This window comes from Balaenoptera ricei, chromosome 19 (genome assembly GCF_028023285.1).
Source record: "Balaenoptera ricei isolate mBalRic1 chromosome 19, mBalRic1.hap2, whole genome shotgun sequence".
NCBI lineage: Eukaryota > Metazoa > Chordata > Mammalia > Artiodactyla > Balaenopteridae > Balaenoptera > Balaenoptera ricei.
In genome coordinates, this window is record NC_082657.1 from 27308580 (window position 1) to 27322395 (window position 13816).

The following is a 13816-nucleotide window of genomic DNA, read 5'->3' on the forward strand; positions in this document are numbered from 1 at the left end:
AAATGTCTCTTTTAGTGAATGTTCCATGTGCACTTAAGACGACTCTGTGTTTTGCGGTTGTTGGTTGAAGTGTTTTATAAGTATCCATTAGGTTAAGTTGATTGGTAGTACTTTTCAGGTCATCTCTAAGTTTTCTGATTTTCTACTTTTTCTATCAATCACTGTAGAAGAGTGTTGACATTTCCAACCTAAATCATGGTGTGTCTCTTTCTCCTTACATGTCTGTTTTGCTTTATGTATTTAGTTTATACACATTTAGGACTTTTATGTCAAGAGGAGTGGAATGAACTTAGTTGAGTCTGCTCTCTTTAGCTGAGGCAGTCCCCAAAGGGGGCTGACAGCCAACTATTGAAGGCACTCCCAGAAATTAGGATAATAAATCCTTTAATTTTGAAGGAGGATCTGGATGTTATAGCATCTACCAGAGAAGTAATTAGGTTTTCTGTTTGAATCTGTTTTAGTGATGTCTTCATAGGAATTGGTCTATTTTGTTAAACTTTCAAATTCCTTGGTATAAAATTGTTCTTAACATCTTCCTATTTTTGTTTTAATATATACTTTATCTGTAGTTTTATCTCCTTTTTCACTTCTGATACTGGTTATTTGTGCCTGTTTTGTTTTTCTTGATAGAGGCTCTTGGGGCAGCCTATAGCCAATAACTGATGAAGTGGGGGTGTAAAGGCCCAGCCTTCTTACCCTAACTTAGGACAGGTTAGGAGATAGAAGAGGTCATCCTATCTCAAAACTCACTGTAGGGTTGTAAGAGGCATTCTACTAAGAATGCATCACAACTTGATTTCTGTCTCTGCCCAGTCTTGCTTCCTTCCTTTCTTCTGTACAGGTGTTGGTCAAGAGTACCCCCTAATCTATTACCTATTTTATTAGTCTTTTAAAATAACTGGCTAGGTGATGTAAAGCTAGGCTGCAAGTCATCACAAGGGCTGGTTAACTTTAGTTCACTTTTATACTGAGGAGTTGGCCTTAAGTATCCTAGCTTAATCCTCAGTAAGGTCTCTTGGACACCGTTCAAATTTTTGAGTTTCTTAAGTAGTTAGTTCTAGCTATTTGTAAAGATTAATATTTCCTGACTTTTATCTTTTCCTAGAGATTTTCTAAAGAACAAAAGGAAAATTATTTATTTATTTTTTAAAATTTAAAAAAAAATTATTTATTTATTTATGGCTGCATTGGGGTCTTTGTTGCTGCGCCGGCTTTCTCTAGTTGCAGCAAGTGGGGGCTACTCTTCGTCATGGTGCGTGGGCTTCTCATTGTGGTGGCTTCTCTTGCTGCGGAGCACGGGCTCTAGGTGCGTGGGCTTCAGTAGTTGTGGCACACAGGCTCAGTAGTTGCAGCTTGTGGGCTCTAGAGCACAGGCTCAGTAGTTGTGGCGCACGGGCTTAGTTGCTCCGTGGCATATGTGATCTTCCCGGACCAGGGCTCGAACCAGTGTCCCCTGCATTGGCAGGCGGATTCTTAACCACTGTGGCACCAGGGAAGTCCAGGAAAATTATTTTTTAAAACATGGAATAAAGCTCATTTTTTTGCAATTACCATATGAATTCACTGGACCCTTGTATAAATCTAAGATATCTTAATTTACCTTGGTGATCTTATTTTTAGTAATAACTAAAATTTATTTTAGTTTTTATAAGATTACTTAATCTTAGTAATCCTGGTGATCTTATTTTTCCTGTATCTCGAAACATTTTGCTATAGGATTTCTCTGCTTGAAAAGGCTGTATCTATGATGCCAAGATTGTTTTTACCTTTGATAGTTTAGTAACCACCGCCTTTAGTAGAGAAGCACTTCACAAATTTATAGTGATACTTGGGCTTCCCTGGTGGTGCAGTGGTTGAGAGTCTGCCTGCTGATGCAGGGGACATGGGTTCGAGCCCTGGTCTGTGAAGATCCCACATGCCGTGGAGCAACTGGGCCCGTGAGCCACAACTACTGAGCCTGCACGTCTGGAGCCTGTGCTCCACAACAAGAGAGGCCACGATAGTGAGAGGCCCGTGCACCGCGATGAGGAGTGGCCCCCGCTTGCCGCAACTAGAGAAAGCCCTCGCACAGAAATGAAGACCCAACATAGCAATCAATCAATCAATCAATAAATAAATCTTTAAAAAAAAATTTATAGTGATACTTAATCTGAGGGTGAATCTCTAGGTATAGCTGCTTGTAATAGGTCCCTACCTTGCCTTATCAAGAGTGGGAAGGGTATAAAAAGTATGTTTATAAGTTGTTACCTTTGAACCCGAGGCCTTCTAGGAGAAACTATTTTGAGAATTAAGTTTCTGAAAATATATAGTTTTTTGGCTGGTAGATGGAGAAATATAAAGGGCTAGTTTAGGTAAATGGTGTGTTAACACCAACAATGTATTTATTGTATTTACAAGTATAGGTATATCTCGGAGATATTGTGGGTTTGGTTCCAGACCACCACAATAAAGCAAATATCATGGTAAAAAGTGAGTCTCACAAACTTTTTTGGTTTCCCACTGTATATAAAAGTTATGTTTACACTATATTGTAGTCTATACAATACAGCATTATGCAATAGCATTGTCTTTTTAAAGACAATGTACATACATTAAAAAACACAAAACAAAAATCCAATTACAACAGTAACATCAAAAATCACTGATCACAGGTCACTATAACAAACATAATAATAATTTAAAAATCTGAAATATTGCAAGAATTACCAAAATGTGACACAGAGACATGAAGTGAGCAAATGCTGTTGGAAAAATGGCACCAATAGAGTTACTAGATGCAGGGTTGCCACAAACATTCAATTTGTAAAAAATGCAATATTTGTGAAATGCAGTAAAGCGAAGCACAATAAAACGAGGTTTGCCTGTATGTGATTGTTATCTTCAAAATGGTTATTAAGTCTTAATTACTCCTCCTTGTTACCAAAAGGAGGAGGATTATAGAAGTAAAGATCAGTGGAAGAGAGTCAAAATGTTCAGTTGTTTGTCACTGCAAAGGGAAACGGGAGGGAAGAAAAGAACCAGCATTTATCAAGTACCTTCTATGCACATATTGCTACTTAAGACTCAAAATAGTTTTTTAGGGTATCACTCAGTATCCTTGTTTTACAGATGAAGAAACCAGAGCTCAAAGAGGCAAAGTGACTGACTAAAAAGTCACAAAATGGGAGAGTTAGGCCCTGAATCCTGATTAGTTTGACCTCGAAGTCTTGTGCTCTTTCCACTACAGTATTCAAAATTAATATAAGGATCTTTGTACAGCTGGCCCTTGAATAACGTGGGTGCTGACCTCTGCGCAGTCGAAAATCTGAGTATAACTTTCCTATTGGACCTCTGTATCTGAGATTCCGCATCTGTGGATTCAACCAACCGTGTACTACTATAGTACGTATTTATTGAAAAAACCCATTTATAAGTGGACTTGTGCAGTTCAAACCCATTTTGTTCAAGGGTCAACTGTATTTGATTCTCAATGTTGTGACACATTTTTCACCTGCTACCCCTTAATGAATGACATTGATGTTGCATTGAAGGTTAGTATCAAGATACAGAAACACAGCATAAAGTCACTGATTGTATTGGGTTAGCCAAAAAGTTCGTTCAGGTTTTTCTGTAACATCTTAAGGGAAAACCGGAACGAACTTTTTGGCTAACCCAATATTTTTGGTTCTCATAACATTTTATTTGCCTATAACACTATTCCTCGTAGACTCTGGCTACAAGCGAGTTTTACAACTCATGCTGTATCAGTTGATAGATACTAAACCTACCTGTCTTTAGGGACAGTGTAGAATAGTGCCTGGCCCAGTGTTGTAGGTTGATAAATGAATTAAACTGGGTACCGTAGTCAGGAGATGCCTATCTTGCCCTCATAGGCAAGTCACTTCTGTCCAAATCTGTGATTTAGACTTCATAACCTCTAAGGCTTATCATGGTCCAAAGTAATTATTTACACACTCACCAAAATTCTTTGTTTCAATACAGAATATTTATTAAGAAGACACATTAACATGCTTAGATACACAAAGTAAACCACTTATACACATGCCATTCTCAGTGAACTGTAAGGAAAAAAAACATGAAGAACAAACTTAGTTGCCTTCAGGTAAGTTTTTGTGTTTTATAGCTATCATATATCAATTTGCATATTAGGAAGTTATTAGCACTGATATATAAACTTTTTTCCCAATCTTACATGTAACTTTTTGGCAAGGGGAAGTTCACAAAAATTTGCATTGAAGTCTGAATGTAAATGATAGACTCTTACAAGCTTTTGAGAATAGAAATGTGATTGAAGATTTGCATTCCCAGATGCTATCTACAGCAGTTTCCTTTCAAGAAATCAAATGCTTTTCATTACCACATGATAAGAATCAGTGTTCAAATGAAAATTATTAGGGCACATTAATTCTTGGAGGGTATTATGATATAATTTTCAGTTAAGATAAACAAGTAATAAATCTTTATATAGGGTGTCAACACCAGGAATTTAGGTTTTCCAAAGACTATGCTTTCTACATGCCTGAAAATAAAATCCTATCAAGTCTAAATATATTTTGATAATTAGTTGTAGAAGTCTATAAAAAAATTATTTAATAATAATAAATAATGACAACTACCACTTATTGAAAATTTACTCTATGCTAGGCACCAAGCTGTGTACTTTGTGTACATCATCCCATTTAATGTATACAACAACTCAAGCGAGTAGTGTATTAGCTCTGTTTATAAACAAGAAAACTAAGGCTTAAGCAATTAGCCAAGTTCAAACAGCTTGTAAGTCGTGTAACCAGGAGTTTAAGGCAAGTCTGACTGTGATTCCAAAGCCAGAGTACCCAATCACTATATTGTATACCATCAGTGAAAGACCCCCTCACATGCTATAATGAGGGTGAATGGTTAATAACTTTATCTCTGATACATTCACAGAAGTATAATTTGCATCGTTAGAATAAGAAACAAGATCGATTCAAGTGGAAAACAAAAAACCCTGCTCATTTAAATATTTTTATTTACACGTGTCTTTTTCCATCATCATTATTCTAATAAGATTATAAATACGTAAACACCTTAGTACATGCAACACATTCCACGAAGGAACAAAAATGTACAGCACAACTGAAAAAAGAACCCAAATTATTGTATACAAAATGCTTTAAAAAAAGACCTTGTAACACATTCAGACCATATTTATTTGAATACTTTCCAATAATTACCAAGGGATGTATCATTTATAAATAATAAAATCGCCTGTTTTCTTCTATAAGCCAAGTTTAGTATTTCAGTTAATGAAGTGAATAGCTGTTCCATTATGCTCTACTAAAGGCAAGTCACATAGCATCAAAATGAAACCGATGGGCTTCTTGTCGTTTTTCTCTATCATCTGCTTTCTGAAAAAGAATTTTAGACTAGTTTATAAATGATAGGAAAATGTCAAGAGAAGATTAATTAAAAAAGTGGTTAATTAAAAAAATAAAAGCCCTGAGCAATTAGTAGGTAAAAGGTGTGATTTTATTATGTAATAATCTTATGAAATATTTTTATAGCTTACAGTAGCTATTTTATAATTAACGATCCTCTAAATTGAATTTAAAAAACCAACAAGAAATGTTCCTTAAAAGCTTAGTTTGTAAAAAAAAAAAAAAAAAAAAGCTTAGTTTGTTATTTATTATTTATTTGAAAGTAGGAGTAAACATTAGATTTTGTAAGAATGGAATCAACTATTACATTTTTCCCATTCTTAACACTGCTGAATCTAATTATATTAAAGTACATTAATTATTTTGGGGTTAACCTATTGATTTTGCATATATTTATTGATCCTATGTTCCCAGCAAAGTATTGTGCTTGGAAATTTTTTTTTTTGGCTGTGCTGTGCGGCATGTGGGATATCTTGGTTCCCCGACCAGGGATCGAACCCGTGCCCCCTGCAGTGGAAGCATGGATTCTTAACCACTGGACCACCAGGGAAGTCCCATGTGCTTGGAATTTTGAGGGATTAGAAAACCCCTCAGTTTTGTATCTTGTTCTCAAGGAACTTATTAAAGCCTAAAAAGAAAAAAGCAAAACATACTAAATAACTATTTCAGTATAAAAAGTGAAAAACTTTACCAATATTCGGAGATTACTTTTGGGTTGGCATAATGAAAGGAAAAGCTTTGATAAGGGAGTATTTATGGAAATGAAGAGGAGGGACATTCACTACAAGATGGGGGAAGAACAGGAACAATCCTGAGAAGTCTGGCAGGAGCACGGGATATATGACAGCAACTGATAAGAGAAAGACTGGAAAGGTGTATGGTAGAGTCACATGGAAGTACTATGTAGGCTATAGGCTAAGGGAGTTACACATTTTAGGCAGGGGGTGGTCACCAGAGGTTTTTGAGCAGAGGAGTGACATGATTAAGACTAAATTTAATGATGAGTAATCCGGCAGCAAAGTGCTAAATGGAGTGAAGGGGAGAGAATGGAATTTGGGAGGACAGGGAGTATTAACAAGGAGCTGAACTAAACTAAAAGCACTGGTGTAAGGAATTCAGAAGTGGAGTCAGCTGCAGAGATTGTAGGGAGGCACAATGAGGAGGGCAACTGATTAAATCCTGTAGTGAATAAGAAAGAGAGACAGCTTTAGGAAACTGGTTTTAAGTTGCTTGCAAGTGATCTAGGTAGAGGTGTCACGGTGACAGTTGGAAGTGGGGGAGAGACCTTTAGAGAGAGATGAGGGCTGGGCATCTCTGAGGTAATAGCTCAAGCCATGATTTTAGATAAAACTGGCAGGGAAAGTGTATAAAGAGGGCCTAGGGCAGACACCGTGGCAGAAAGAGCAGCCAGTGTAGGTGAAAGAGAAGTGGTCCAAGAGGTAGGAGACAAACCACAGTATCACAGACGGAGGCAGTATACAGATATGTATTTCAATCTGTATTTGTATTTAAAAGTTCAGTTTTTAGCCACTGCATCATTATTATTGTAAGTCTACAATGTTTATACTGTAATTAGATCTCCTGTGAAATCAATAAAATTAATTTCCTTTCCTTCATAGGTCTAGAGCTGTGTAATATTTCATACTATGTTCTGACATTCCTAGACAAAAGTAAATAGGGTCACCTTTGACCTTAACTCTTAAGTTGCAATTTTAAAATCAACTGTATATGTAACTTTATCTTATCATTTTTTGTATGAACAGAGTGTTTTTTTGAGAGACAAACCTATGAACATTTATTAGAACAATTAACATGTTCTCTTTTTCATAAGTTAAAATAGGTAACATAAAACAGATGGTAATTTTAGTTAACAAAAATGATTATCATGAGCATCACAATCTAAAGAGAATAGGTGCAAAAAGGAGAACAATTTTGTGACACATAGAGCCCCTTTTGGAGAACATTATTGGAACCCACTAGTTATGTACTAAATATATATTCATATACAAGTAGAAATTAGCTTTGTAAATTTATATCTAAACTATGAATAAATTTATGTGATAGCCTTTTTCTCTCCTCATAAACATTATATAAAAACTACATTTCTGGAGTTTTGTTTTTAATTATTATTTAGGGTGTTATACTAAAGAACAGAAATCAGTTTAGTGCAAAGAATACTTGATAGATGGAAAAGATGTTTATCACTTTGCTACTTCCCATCTAAACTCTCCCTGCTCTAATTTTTTATAAAGAGATAGCTGTTATTCCCAGAAAAAAAATGTCCATGGCTCTATCAGTAAATAATGGACACAGGCTCATATAAGAAATGATTATTATTTTCCAGGCCATTATGAAATTACTTCTAATTAAGCTTTTCGATATGCCTGTTGATTTGGGGGTGTTCACTTTATTACTTTTGTACAGTATCAAAGTTTTAAAATACATAGTCTGATTTGTAGGAATTGCTAAGAGACATTAGTAACTCAGAGGGATGAAAGAAATTATCATCAATAAGATGACATTACGGACAGAACTTGAAAAATCAGAAAATCTTAGTCATGTGAAAAAGTTTAAAATATAGTGCTTTTAAAGAGTAACATATTACTATTATAAAGTTAATGTTCCATTTAAATGAACAAACCTTTTCCTGCCAATGTAAAATGCCAATTATTGCCAAGATGAAAACACAGACTCCGATGAGAGCTATAGCAGTAAGTAGAACAATGTTACTTGGTGTAAGATACAGTTTGGCACTCCAGCTGTAGATGAAAAGAGAAGAATTAAAATTACACATTTTAACTTAAAAATAACAAAATACTTTTGAGACCAAAAAGCAAAATAGCTTATTAATTAATGAATCAGTCCATTCATTCATTAATTCATTCACCTATCTATCCATTCATTATAAATAAAACAAAAGCAATTAAAATTAAGATAGGGTTAAGAATACTGACGATCCAGCAGAGTTCAGATTTTTACTCCAAGAACTGAAATAGAACAGAATTTTTGATGAGATGCTTTGCTATTTTTCTTTGCTCCTGTGAGAATTATTCTTAGGTAAACCTATCAAGGGTACTTTAGGCAATCTTAGACATTGTTTTTATGTCTTGTTTGACTTACTGAATTAGAAACCTTGAACTTTAAGGCTACATAGTCACATGATTTTTGATAAGATTTCTATATTTTATTTTTTGACCCTTGTTCACATATGTACTATGACTAAGTAAAAGAACCATATGTCCAAGTAGGTGTAGATAGATGCTTGTACAAAATGTCATGTTGGAGGGTTTACATTATTACAATGACACTGAGACTTCTTACAAAATCACTTTTAGTTCCTCAGTGTTAATGGCAATATACAAACTTTAGCATAAATAGAACTAGCTCTTTCTTCTAAAACAGTCCACATAATACAGCACTTGCAAACCCTGAAAAGCCTAAAACTGAGGTCTATATTACCAACACTGTAGGTGGTTATATATAAAGAACTTTTTGTTCTCTCTGAAAATAGATAATGGATATATTTTCATTTTAAAAGTTTAATAAAGGTAAGATTATTCTGATAAATGGCAAGCACCAACTGACTTATTTTGGGATAATTAAAATTTACTGATCCCTAAGTTAGCCTCTAGTCAATAAATCTCAAAATACACCTCAAACTAAAATCAATTTGGTTTTTATTATGTACATAAATTTGAAAAGAACATTTTTTTTCAGAAAGAGCAAGAGAAACATGAAAAATGTTGAGCTTATGGAAGAAAGGCTATAACAGAATTCCCCAGAAATTCAAGAGTAAGAAAACCTTAAGAAACAAATACTGTTAATTAGTTGAGGTTAGCTATTCTCAGCACCTTACCTCATACTTAAGAAAAGGTCCTTTCATGAGATTTTTTGGGTAGTTCCAATTTATCTATCTATCTATCTAAAGTCTTCATTGAATTTGTTACAATATTGCTTCTGTTTTATGTTTTGGTTTTTTGGCCCCAAGGCATGTGGGATCTTAGCTCCCCAACCAGGGATCAAACCCGCACCCCCTGCATTGGAAGACGAAGTCTTAACCACTGGGCCGCCAGGGAAGTCCTGGTGGTTCTAATTTAAAAACAGATTTAAAAAACCCATGAATAAAGGAATTTTGGTAAGAAAAACATTGAACAAAAGGCCAATACTCAGCTTCTTACTCAGAAGCCGTCAATCTTCTCAGTTTCTTACATATCCTTCCAGAGGTATTCTATACATATATAAACATATATGCATAGATATCTTCTTTATAAATCACAAATCATTGCTTATTATTCATAAGTGCATTTTCCTTTTATTATCTGTTGATTTACCACTCTATTTTAAAAGATTGTCATGATATTGCATGATATAGAAGTACTATAATTCATATAGTTTCTCATGCAGATGCATTTTGTTATAAATTTCAAAATTTTAATAGACTCATTAAAAAAGTCTGAACTCAGACCATAACGGTTTTTATTGATGTTATCTTATTTCAAGCATAATGCTGTAATAAAGTTGTTTTCTTAAGTAGTTTGGTTCTAAAGCCCATAAATCCACCATAAAATACCTCCAGGGGTGTGCTGGTAAACTGGCTCTCTGGGGGGAAAAAAACCCTGAGTGGCACTTGCCAATTTTCATGGTGTAAACAGTCCCATCATAGCTGATTTTAACGTGACCTCACTGAACAGAAGTGGAAAGAGATGCACACAATCAGCTCACACAATCAGCACACAATCAGCTCACAAGGTGGTGTGAGCTGGTTCTAGCAAACCATCTAATATCCCATCTAAAAATTTAATAAAGGACAATACAACCTACACTTGTTATTTGTTGTCTTTTTGATGATAGCCATTCTGACAGGTGTGAGGTGATATCTCATTGTGGTTTTGATTTGCATTTCCCTGATGATTAGTGATGTTGAGCATCTTTTCATGTGCCTTTTGGCTATCTGTATGTCTTCTTTGGAAAAAATGTCTATTCAGATCCTCTGCCCATTTTTTAATAGATACAGTATGGGGATTCCTCAGAAAATTAAAAATAGAACTACCATATGATCCAGCAATCCTACTCCTGAGTATTTGCCCAAATTAAATGAAAACATCAATTAGAAAAGATACATGCACCCCTATGTTCATTGTGGCATTATTTACAATAGTCAAGGTGATGGAAGCAACCTAAGTGCCCAGCAATAGATGAAGGGATAAAGAAGATGTGAGTGCTCTCCCTCTCTCTCTCTATATATATATACACACATACATATTTATACATATACACATACACACAATGGAATATTACTTGGCTATAAGAAAGAATGAAATCCTGCCATTTGCCATTTGCAACAACATGGATGGACCTAGAGGGTATCATGCTAAGTGAAAAAAGTCAGACAGAGAAAGACAAATACTGTATGATTTCACTTATATGTGGAATCCAAAAAAACAGGACAAATGAACAAACATAACAAAACAGAAACAGAGTTATAGATACAGAAAATAAACAGGTGGTTGCCAGAGGGGAGAGGGATGAGGGGAGGAGAGAAATGGGTGAGGGCGATTGAGAGGTACAAACTTCCAGCTGCAAAGTAAATGAGTCACGGGTATGAAATGTACAGTGTGGGGAATATAGTCAATAATTATGTAATATCTTTGGTGACAGATTGTAACCAGACTTAACCGTGGTGATCATTTTGAAGTGTTTAGAAACATCAAATCACTATGTTGTGTAACAGGAACTAACATAGTATTGTAGGTCAGTTATATTTCCAAAAAAACAACTCATAGAAAAAGAGATCAGATTTGTGGTTACCAGAGGTGGGAGGTGGGAGGTGGGAGGGGGAACTGGATGAAAACAGTCAAAAGGTACAAACTTCGAGTTATAAGATAAGTACTAGGGATGTAATGCACAACACGATAAATAGAATTAACACTGCCATATGTTATATATGAAATTTGTTAAGAGAGTAAATCCTAAGAGTTCTCATCACAAGGAAAAACATATTTTTTTCTGTTTCTTTAATTTTGTATCTATGTGAGAAAATGGATGTTCACTAAACTTATTGTGATAGTCATTTTTTGATGTATGTAAGTTAAATCATTATGCTGTATACCTTAAACTTACACAGTGCTGTATGTCAATTATATCTCACTAAAACTGGAAGAAGAAAAAAGAACAGTACAGGCTGTATTTTGAGAAGAAATGTAATAAGCCACTAGTTACATTTTAATAGGTTATTTTTTCATGTTGACATCAGAGTAGCCTTAAGAACAAGTTATATTTTTCCCAATGAAATTTAAATGTTAACGAATACCTTCATCACCTACTTTTTGAAATAATGGAATCAACCTAATAATTTAAAGAAAAACAGAGATAAAGATTTAGAATTAAATGCTATATTATAAAAGGAACATGTTTTGCTAATAAGGATAAAAATACCTACCGTTCACTGAAAACTTACTATATGCTGGGTACGGTGTTAAGCATATTTCGTCCTCATTCTTGTAAGGTAGGTATTTTATCTCCCAATTTCTACAGTGCAGAAATTGACCCTCAGAGAGAACAAAGGACTAGCTTCCAATCTCAGTCAGCTAGCAGTGGATCTGAGTTTCTAGCCTGGGTCTGCTGAACTTCAAAATTTGTGCCTAACCACTGTGGGATATATACCACGTCTCAAAGCATTTGTTAAAAAAGATCATTGCTTATAAAGTTCAGCAGCCTGAAATTTTAGAATTTATGGCCAGTAAACTGAAGACCAGCTTATTTAAGCAGAATATGTATAAATCCTTAGTTAGTTAACCTGCTGTTTTTCTAATAAGGTTTAGTTTGTTCTCCGTGAAAAATGTCAGGGACCTTTTGTGTAGGTATGTTTAGGCATTTAAAGTTTGCTGTAAGCAAATTAAGTCATGACACTCATGGGAACACAGCAGGAATAGAGAAAGTTTTTAAAAGATGTAACTATGATTCAGAGTTGACAGTATTTTTACCAAATTCAGTTCAAGCAAGGACATTACCTTCGAGGAACATTGTGAGGATATGGAATGACAATTAGCTGAGAATTCGGAATGATTGCGGTCCATTCTTGTTTTCGTATAGACTGGAAAAAGAATTTAAGAACATTTAACATTCAGTACACTTTAAAAACACAATAATTATTCTAAATAAATAAGAAAAAGCTTAAGTACTTTTTGATTAACTGAAATCCTAGGTATGGATTAACCTGAATTTACATATATTAGGCCCCAAATAGGGCTCTTATTGGCAAAAATTTCTCCATCTTTTCAGGGAAGGATTATATTTCTGTCTCATGGATTCATTAATTCAACAAGTATTTATTGAACACACTTATGTATTAGGCACTGTTCAAAGTGCTATGAACAAATGCTGCTTTGGAGCTAAAATTCAAGTTGAGGTAGAGTCTGACAATAAACAAAATAAAAATATTTGGTATGTTAGATGGTGAAAATGATAAGGAGAAAAAGCAGGGAAGAGAAGGGGCAGGAAGTCTTAAGGTTTGTATATTCAAATTATAATGTGCTCTATGTAAGATAAGCTTTGATTGGTCGCTATCAATGAATTTCAAAAATTCTTTAAAGGGAATAAAAATATTTTAATTCAAATATTTGAATAGTAAATATTAAAAAGTAGATTAATTATAAATTTTTTACTCACCTTCTCTCCAGATGGACGGGGAATACCAACATAAAGATGATCAAGAAAATTTGCACTTCGACCTAAACCAAGTACATTGTATGGCAGTTGGAGAGCTAAATGTGCCGACTGGCTAAGTTGTCCAGCTAAATTTATTAAAAAAAAGAAAAAAGAACAATACATCTTTGGAGACATTGCTCTCATCAAACATTAAAATGATAAATGTTACAAGTTTAGGTGCTAGAACTTATCTTTAAGGATAAAAATGTGAAATGAAATGCCCAGTTCATTATATTATTGATTCACTTTTTAAACAGTAAGAGATAATTCACGTCTCATAAGCATCACCTATTTAAAGTATACATTAAGTGGTTTTGAGTATATTCAAAAAGGTGTTGAGCTGTAAGCACAATCAAATTTTAAAACATTTTCATCACCCAAAAAAGAAACTCCATACCCATTAGCAGTTATTCCTATTTCTAAGCCCTACACTTCCAGATATAGGTAACCACTAATCTACTTTCTTTATAGATTTGCCTATCCTGGAGGTTCATATAAATGCAATCAAGCAATGTGTGCTCTTTTTATGAATAATGCTGCTGTGAACATTCACATACAAGTTCCTGTGTCAACTTATGTTTTCCGAAATGGCTGTATCATTCTACATTCCCAACATTAATAGTTGAGGGTTCCAATTTTTCCAAATTCTAACACTTTGTCTATCTTTTTGATCATAGCCATTCTAGTGGTTA

At 34.5% G+C, this 13816-nt stretch overlaps 1 protein-coding gene across 1 annotated transcript in view; it reads right to left on the reverse strand.

Annotated features, from left to right (window-relative positions):
* Nucleotides 1–3963: 3963 nt before the first annotated feature.
* The window catches only part of ITFG1 (integrin alpha FG-GAP repeat containing 1), a 267814-nt gene continuing 257961 nt past the window's right edge, over nt 3964–13816 (reverse strand). Inside the window, exons 15-18 of the mRNA XM_059906036.1 lie at nt 13086–13210; nt 12428–12510; nt 8059–8176; nt 3964–5387 (exon numbers count right to left, since the gene is read on the reverse strand). Of these exons, the coding sequence (XP_059762019.1) occupies nt 5328–5387; nt 8059–8176; nt 12428–12510; nt 13086–13210 (386 nt within the window). The 3' untranslated portion in view covers nt 3964–5327. The remainder of the gene's footprint in view (nt 5388–8058; nt 8177–12427; nt 12511–13085; nt 13211–13816) is intronic.